The sequence below is a fragment of the Pyxicephalus adspersus genome, chromosome 1 (assembly GCF_032062135.1).
Source record: "Pyxicephalus adspersus chromosome 1, UCB_Pads_2.0, whole genome shotgun sequence".
NCBI lineage: Eukaryota > Metazoa > Chordata > Amphibia > Anura > Pyxicephalidae > Pyxicephalus > Pyxicephalus adspersus.
This window is the reverse complement of record NC_092858.1, coordinates 63,902,423-63,911,379: the sequence shown is the minus strand read 5'-3', so window position 1 is coordinate 63,911,379 and position 8,957 is coordinate 63,902,423. Positions and strand designations below refer to the sequence as shown.

Genomic DNA, 8,957 nt, shown 5'->3' with positions numbered 1-8,957 from the left:
CCAAGACAAACTCTACAGTTGTTTCAAAGCACAGCTTGCTCCAGAAGTTAATGAATGTCTAGGCTCCATAAAGTTTTTTTTTGTTTGTTTGTTTGTGATTTTATACAGTAACTCACACAACGCTGAGCATGCACAGAAAGGTAAAAATAAATAAAATGTTGAGACAAACATCTGACCTAACAGCATTTAATAAAATAATGTACCTGTTTTGACATACATACAAATTCAACTTAAGAACAAACGTCGAGTCCCTATCTTGTACATGAAACCAGGGGACTATCTGTATATTACTGTTTAATCTATATATTAGTCACTCCACCAGCCAGGTTTAAAAAGTGCTTCAAATATTGCCAGCTGAATTGTTATACTGCCTTACCCTATGGTTGTACCCATAGCAAAGACCCCTATACTAACTGCAAATGACACACGCATCCTATTGTGATGAACCAAGACAAAAACCTAATGAATCTGAAAGAAGCATGTGTTGTTAGCAATTAGGTTTCTTATCCTACATTTCCTCTGTGATTTTTCTGACCTAAACCTGATCTTTAGCACTTTAGGAAACTTAATTTGTAATTATTTAAAAAAAAACATTATTATTGTCATATTGGGGGGTGCACTAATGTCAGACTTCCCTCGTTGAACTCTGGTGGTTGGCAGTTCATAAAACCTAAACCAGAGGGATTATGAATCTAACTAAATTAAGAGCATCCTACAGAGCATGTCCACAGAGCATCATCATCATCTATGGGAACACATCCTCCCAGCCCTCCTAGTCTGGAGTGCTTATCCATCGCTGTGTGGAGTGGCAGTGGGTAAGACAGTACTTAAAGAAGCAGAATCATAACTGTGGTAGTCAAGGGTAACAGTGCCTGCCTCCGTCTAAGCACATGGTGGCAGTCTACCTGTAAATGTCTGTTTAACAAGGGTTCACAAATATGTTAACCTTGCCCCATTACAGCCCTTCTCGGCCTGCTGGTGTTGGATTGTTGCTGAGCATGCTGGAAGATCTACGCACAAGATGAGTTTGAGAGGTCTGATCCTTACAATTATTATTTCAGGAGAGACATAGTAATCTTTCTGCTTACTGGATTACCTAATGCACATTTTATGCTGATATCAATTAATTCTCATGCACATGTGCAAGAAATACATAACTCCCCAATTAATATGACCAAACCTGGTTCTGATGTCAGCGCTACCAAGGGAGCTTGCAGACATTGCATAACTGAAAACAAGGTATTAGCAGACTTTGGTTCCACTTCAGTTACAGTTGCAGCACTTGCCGGATAGTATCATTAGCTCACATATTCTATTAATTGGCATTCCGTTTCAGTTGAACACATTTTCCCATGTAAGAGCTTCTCCCCTGATGACTGGTGATCTCATAACTAGAACATTAAGAATCAAAAAGCAACAAGAGAAATAGTAGGCAAAACATTTATTTAGGGCAAAGCAGGGAGATCCTTGAACTTCGGATTGCCAGGTACAGCTTCCTCTCCAGCAAGTAAAAAAAGTAGGCAGGACAGTACTGACATCAATAAATATCCCTCCATCCACATTCTGAAAAGTTAGTTAGTTAGTTAGTTAGTGTACTGAAAACACACACACATCATGGAGTGTTCTTATATTTTCAGGAGGAATTGTGCATGAACACAATTATCCTTTATAGGTGTTCTGTAGAAGAAAGCAAGTTTTACTTTTAAATACTTCCTAAAATATTTCTTAACGTTTCACATCAGATTTACACCTACTCAGAAGATCTGAATGTAACTGTCAATGCAGGAAGTAGTGATAGAGGTAAACACACAGGCTTCAGGAAGTGTGGATCCAGTGAACTCATATTAAAATTAATTGAATCAATCTTCTGACTTTATCACAAGTTAATTGTATACTGGATAGTATACATAACTTGCAGATGGGATTCATAGTTACATAGTTACATTGTAGGTGAGGTTAAAAAAAGACATAAGTCCATCAAGTTCAACCACTAGGGAAATAAACATATCCTAGATATAATATATTAATGTTTTATTATTTTTTTTTTTTAAGCAAGGCAGACAATCATACTTGTCTAATAGTTTACTACAAATAGAAAAAAATAAAACCTTCACTTACCTGTTGCAGGTAATCAGTTTTACCTATACTGCAGTCATATCAGTAAAGTGTTAAATGTATAGTTTTTTTTTACTTATTCACTGCAGTTTTACTAAATTAGGGTCAATATACAAATGTCTATTTGTTTATTACTAAAATAAAATACTCCTGTAGCAATCCTTGGGTATCATTAGGTATGATAAACAGAACCACAAAAAAGGTAGTGCACAAAACACATGTATCTGCGTGCAGAATCCCCATTCTTAAGATCTACTTCTCATTTTGCATAATGCACCATCAAATAAAGCATGTTGGAACAACAGACAAACATAAATGTATGCAGTGACACCTGTCACATTGTCTGTGTTGTATGAATAAATGGGAAATGGTCCAAACTCTGGATGTAATTGTATTCAAATGAGAATTTCTCTGCTCCACATACATCCCTTTCACTCTCTTTCTCTTCATCTTGTTCTCTCTCTATATATATATTTCTCTCTCTTTATCTGCCTCTCTACCTACATCTAAATCTCTCTCCCCTCTCTCTTTCTTTCTTCTTGTCTAACCCCATCTCTTTCTATTCTCCTTTTATCATCATTTATCACTCTCAATCTCTCTCTCTCTGTATCTCTCTCTTACACTCTTTCTCTATCCCTCCCTCTTTTTCTATTCCTTATTTTCTCTATTTCTGTCTTTCTCCCTCTCTCTGTATCTCTTTTATTCCCTCTCCCTTTCTTTCCCTCCTACACTCTCTGAAGGTATTTCCCTGCCTGTAGTGTGTGATGCCATCAGGTGCCCCATGGATGCAGCATTGGTGCCTGATGTTGGTGCAGGGATCCTGTAGCAGTGCTGGGCATGCATGTAGGTGCAGCCTGGGTCCATAGCAGTGCAGCCCAGTGATCAGAGGTCTATGATGACAGGAGAGGGCTGTAGAGGAGCAGTCTGTAGTAGAATGCGACAAGCTGGGAGAGGGGCTTCCCCTGCTCATCATTTGTATTTCTCCGCTAATTTCCCCCAGCGTTGTCACACTAATCTCTTTCATCAATAGAGAATGGGTTCTCCCGCTGCTCTGCACAAAGTATAGCGTAAGACATATTAATCCATCATCATGGCAATGAGTAAATCTCAGGCATGACATCAGCCTGTGCAGGGATCCTTGCACACTGATTGTAGCTCATTGTATTGCTGATTTTTCCTGTTGATGGAACACTATGGGGCAGTAGAGAATTGGGCTGCTGCAGCAAACAAGCAGATGCTGCGGAAGTCTCTGGACAAGTTGCATGAAGGGAAATCTTAGCAGATGTCAGAAAATGCCAGAATCACAGGGGGACCTCATTAGGCACACGTTTTGGTGATGTCCAGTTGACTCCCCCCCCACCCCCCTATTGATTCCGTAATGTCTGTTTGTGGGGGAGCTGCGTCTTCCTCCATCGCCAGAAAGAGATGGCTTGGCTTTAATGTGGGGGATCGCTCCCAGGAGACCGCATGAGAACTTCTCCCCGAGCCGGTGATTGTTGGCGCCATGCGGTGATCTGTGTGCTGCCTCCACCTCCTCTCTTGCGTCTCCCTCCAGCCCAGCGCTGCCAATGCGCCAGGATAGAGAGCTCTGGGTGCCGGGGATGACGCAGAAGAGCGAGCTCCCCCCAAAAAGTGTTTCAGGACGAAGATGGCGGCAACTTAGCACAGGACCAAGATGACTGTGACCATCCAGAGGCAAAACCCAGGGTATTGCGCCCAATTGGTCCAGGAAAAGACGCCCGGCTGAAGCCCCAGCGTGCTGCAATCGTCAGTAGGAGGAAGGGAAAAGGCAGAGTCTCTGCACGGAGGCATGCAGGCAACCAGCTCGGTGTGTGCTATGGAGAATAATGTCACCATGCCCGCCGCCTCTGTATTCCCTTTCATTGGATGGATCTAGCTGATCAGCGGCACCGCGAGAACAAGTCCCACCGTGCCGTCGGCAAACGCTGTCCAAGGCGCTAAGAGGAAGCGAGCCGCAGCGAGCCTCAAGTCAATGAATATTGTGGTCAGGCTGGCAAAGGAGCCGTCACGGTGGAATCGGCCAAGGCAGCGCCTTCCCGAAATATGACCAGGGGTGCTTGGATGTGTCGGCAGTTTGATGACAGCTTCAAGATCTGCTTCGCACCCCGGGAGAACGAGAAACCTTTCACGGATTCAGAGAGGGCTCAGAAATGGCGACTGTCTTTAGCTTCTCTCTTGTTTTTCACAGTTCTGCTCTCTGATCATTTGTGGTTCTGCGCCGAGGCCAACTTGACAAGCACCATAGACAAAGAGCAGGGCACCTCCATGCCACCTAGCATGGCTGATCTCCTGCCATCCATGGAAGGACCCTCACCCACCATGCCATCATCTCACAACAGCCTTCTTAGCCAGGGCACACAAGCTATTTTTCTAGGAAATTCTACCAAACCACATAGTCCATCTGGCCAGTGTCTGCTGGTGGACGATGCTGGGGCTGTATGTAGGAACTTGAGTGGGGGGGCATGGGATCATCAAGCCACTCGCTACAACTTGAGTCATTTTTACCTACCCTTTTGTAATTCCTATACACTTTGGGATTTGTTTTCTGGCTTCTCCAATCCGGACAAGTTGAACTGTAGTGGGCACCTGGTGGACAATGGGGATGGATCTGGTTGCAGGCAATGCGTCCAGGCTTACAAACGCTACGACCAGGACGCTCAGGAGAAATACCAAGAATTTGACATTGTGCTACAGAAATATTTACAATCAGAGGAGTATTCGGTCAAATCCTGCTCTGAAGACTGCAAGGTAGGACCATTGGCTTCTTCTCCTTCCTTCCTAGGTGCCTAGGCTGGCCCAGTTTGGGTTTGGACCTTCAAGTTGGCTCTGGTTGTTGATGTCCAGGGACTGACAGCACAGTCCCATCACTTGAGAAAGTAATTAGTTCTAACTGTGCTCCATATGGATGTGCTGCTGCTGCTGCTGCTGGTGACTGCAAGGCTTGACTTTGGCCTCAACTCACATGGTGAACATTTGATGCATTGTTTTCATGACTGTCTGCACCTCCTGCACCAGGGCTGCAGAATTGATTCAAGGTTGCCTTTCAGTTCCATCTTGCATTTCAATAAATGATTCTGGAGCCTTGGTGCACTCCAAGTGCAGTTTGCATGTCTGTCTTGCAGGTTGGAGAAGGCCACTGCATTGGTTCACATGTAGTATGCTTGTCACTAGCTGTTTGTTGTATGGGTTGCACAAGAGATTGTACTGCAGTCTGCTTCATTCATTGTGTTCTCTTTCTGGATCTCCAGGGAAAAGGGCTTTATAGATTGTATTCATATTATTAAACACAGGGATTCAATGAGTGTTGGCTTTGCAGTGCTACTCAATCTGCCATACACATGCTGTCACAATAGGTCCTAAACTCTATGGATCTGCTGCTCTTTGAATTTTTTTATTTCTGGACTAGTGCAAGAAAAAGACTTGCAGAATTTAAAAAAAAAGCTTTGATTGCCTTTTGTGTTAAGGATTTTGTGGCAGAGGTGATAAACAGATTATTGGAATTGTCCTTGCCACCTGTTATGCTACTGAAGGGTTGTTCTTGGATATAAAGGTGATAAGCTGGCATTTGTAATATAGAGGGAATCTCATTTTGGTTTTCAATATTCTTGTATTGATTGTAACAGCTGGGTTTACTAAAGGATATGCATATGTGTGTCTAGGTAGGAGTAAACAGAAGCATGCGCTCCTGACAATGTGTGTGTCACTACAATGCACAGGCAGAAGGCCTGCTTACCAGAATGTGCTATCAAGCCTCATTGTAATTATAGGCACATATCAGTGCTTCATCAGACAGGCCTGTCTCTGGAGGAGTGTAGCTACTGTATATGCTGCTTTAGTGAACTGTGTCTGTATAAATGACATTGTGTGCTTGTACATATGTTTCTGTATTATTCTATGAAGGTATAATTAATATCTATATATTATTCTACAATGTGATATACCTAGGTGTCACATGTGCACATGTCTTGCCCTACCCATTCATCATGTATTGAGTAATATTGCTATCTAGCAGTTTCTTGTGTATTTGCCCATCATTTGTGCCCAGTCATGGGTGCTGATTGAAGTTCACTCAATGTAGTTGTATTGGTGCTGCTGTGAGCTGTCCATGGTGCTGAAAAAAGCAGTCACTGTGCAGTGCATGCCTCATGGAGTAAATGAAGCTTTCCATGACTTGGAAGCAATGGATAATTTGTGTGGCTTTGAAAGTATTTCCACTATAATCAATGAACATATAAAAGGTGCTAAGTGCAGTGGTATAGCAGTCAAAAGTTGGAACCTTACACCGACAGGTTTCTGTTCCAGGCATTTATATTCCATTGGAAGTTTTGTTTACTGGAGGTGATGCTTAGTCTCTTTCTATTGTTGTTTAGTCAATATTGTTGCCTGGAGCATAGTTATTCTGTAACAATTGTTTGAATATCCCAGTTTTGTTAGTTTTATGTGTATTATATTGTAGAAATAGATCTCATACTGATGTTAGAGCACATACAATGTTGCAAAAAAACTTATAAAATGCATCAGTAGGTCTCTTGCCATGGAATCCTTTGTAGTTCAGAATGACTCAAAAAGTTACAGAATACTTTTTAAGAATCGAATAATAAATATTTATACACAAAAAACAACAAACACACCACTGTTTGCAAAACATTGCTTTGTACGAGAATATTTTTGCATTTTGCTTCCAATAGCAATCTTATAAACAATGTGTATTTGAACATACTTTGCCTAAAAAGATATTTGTGACATAAAACATACTGGTTTGTTTAGGTTTTAGGTCATCATGCAGTGATCTATGCAGACCAATGAACAATCATAATTTAATTATTGCATTGTTAAAATGAAACAAAATTATGTTTAAATGGTTTGTGTTAGTACATTTTCTAAATCTGTGATTCCTCCTTGTACTACCCTAGAAAGAGAATGAAAATGGTGTAAGGAATTAAAATAAGGGAAATAATAAGTAACAAAATATGCAATAGGCACTGTAGCAATGCCTTGGGCGATAGCTGTTTTCTGTTTATGATTTACAGCTTTTGCACATTATTAATAAAATCATAAAGGCAATCTCTCTCAGATGCATTTATAATGCTCTTTTGGCACTCTTACAACAACCCTTTGTACTATCCCTCCCTCATCTTTGGTTTTATGTGATTAATATCTTCTTTTTGTCCTATGACCTTTTTAAAACTTTTTTGCATTTTGATGATGTGTAGAGGGGACAGTTAAGGAAAGTGAACATTCTATAAGTAGTTCATTGGTTTTTAAGATAAAGTAGAAAGTAGTGCAATGTGAATGTTTGAGTTGAAAATCATTATAAAGTATCTGATGGTGGAGTTTTAGTAGATAGTGCTGCACATAACTAAATATGGTTTGCTGTAAAGCATTGGCATGTTTGTGGTCATATATCAAAGAATGAAGAGAAAATATGTACATCTAAAAACATCATTGTGTTCACAGTTCCTTTTTTTGAATTCCTTTTTACATGATTGGCAATTGGAATGTTTACTTTACTGGAAGTTAATATTCCTGTAGTACTAAATCAAACCCATACAGTACTGCAGAATAGTAAAAGGAAGCTTCCTGGCAATATGAAAGCGTTACTGATATGTGTCCTTGACTGTAATGACATTATTCTATTTCTTAAGTCATAATTGGAACTACAGTTATATTTTTGTCCAACAGTAAATTATATGCACACAGTAATCATATTAGAATCTCAGTGGTAGTAATGCCATATCTAATACACTTACACTTTTTGTAGGTTGTCTATATTCTTAACATATCATGTAGGTTTTTTTTCTATAAAATCTTCTGGATTGTAAAAAAATTGTACATTCTAACAGTATGCCAGCTTTAAAAGGAATGTGTTGGTTGTATAGCGTCATCCTCTTGGGGATGGGGGCAGTCAAAAATAAAATACTCAGGGGCTTTCCATCCAGCTGCTGCAGATGACATCAATTTACTGATAATTTACCAATAGAGACAGGGTATGGGTATTATCCTGACAAACTGGATAGAGAAATCATTTATGATCAATGTTTTTACATTTTGGTAATAGTGAGTTGCGTTAAATATATTACCATTGTATGTTAATTTTAAAAGCTGTATGCATTTGTTAGCATCTCCAATTCTTACTTAGCAGCATATACAGCAGGATTGTTTTCTCTTTCTAAATATTGATTTTAACTGTCACCAATGCACAACCTTACCACAGTGTGCTCCTTTACCGTAATTAGAAAACTACAAAAGAAAAATAGAAAGTAGGACATGACCTACCATAATTAGGACAACCTTTTCATAACCCATCACCTACTGACGATGGTTGCAAGTCATTGCTTAGCAACTTACGCCATTCCATATAAAACACTACTGAGGACAAAAGGTGGTTATAGCTTCTTATTAGTCAAGTGAAACAAATTATATTATATATGATTTTGTTAGCATGACATACTAAAAAAACATTGGGAAGTGGTTGGTTCAGTTGGGCCTACAAAGTTTATCATTGTTATAATCATTTTCAGTTACATGAATATATAATAAATTTGTAATTTTGTAAGTAATGACTCATTTATAAGTATTTAGAAAAACGGGAAGGGGAAAGGATCTTGTCTAAGGCAGCCAATCGGCTTTCATCATTACATTTTTATGGAAAAATAGAAAGCGTACAAGAGAGCACAAATGGTCACAATTTACTCCATGTCTTTTAATTGAGGATTCATTGGAAGATTTAATAGAAGCTTTTTTTTAGTAGTTATTAGTCTACTAGTCTCTATATAGATATGTACAAAAATGTATCCGTATTGTAGACGTAGGTATTACTC

The 8,957-nt window shown here is 39.7% G+C and overlaps 1 protein-coding gene across 1 annotated transcript in view; it reads left to right on the top strand.

Moving 5' to 3' along the window:
* Window positions 1-3,344: 3,344 nt before the first annotated feature.
* Window positions 3,345-8,957, top strand: part of NALF1 (NALCN channel auxiliary factor 1) — a 264,133-nt gene continuing 258,520 nt past the window's right edge. Inside the window, exon 1 of the mRNA XM_072411880.1 lies at window positions 3,345-4,884. Coding sequence (XP_072267981.1) covers window positions 4,180-4,884 — 705 coding nt within the window. The 5' untranslated portion in view covers window positions 3,345-4,179. The remainder of the gene's footprint in view (window positions 4,885-8,957) is intronic.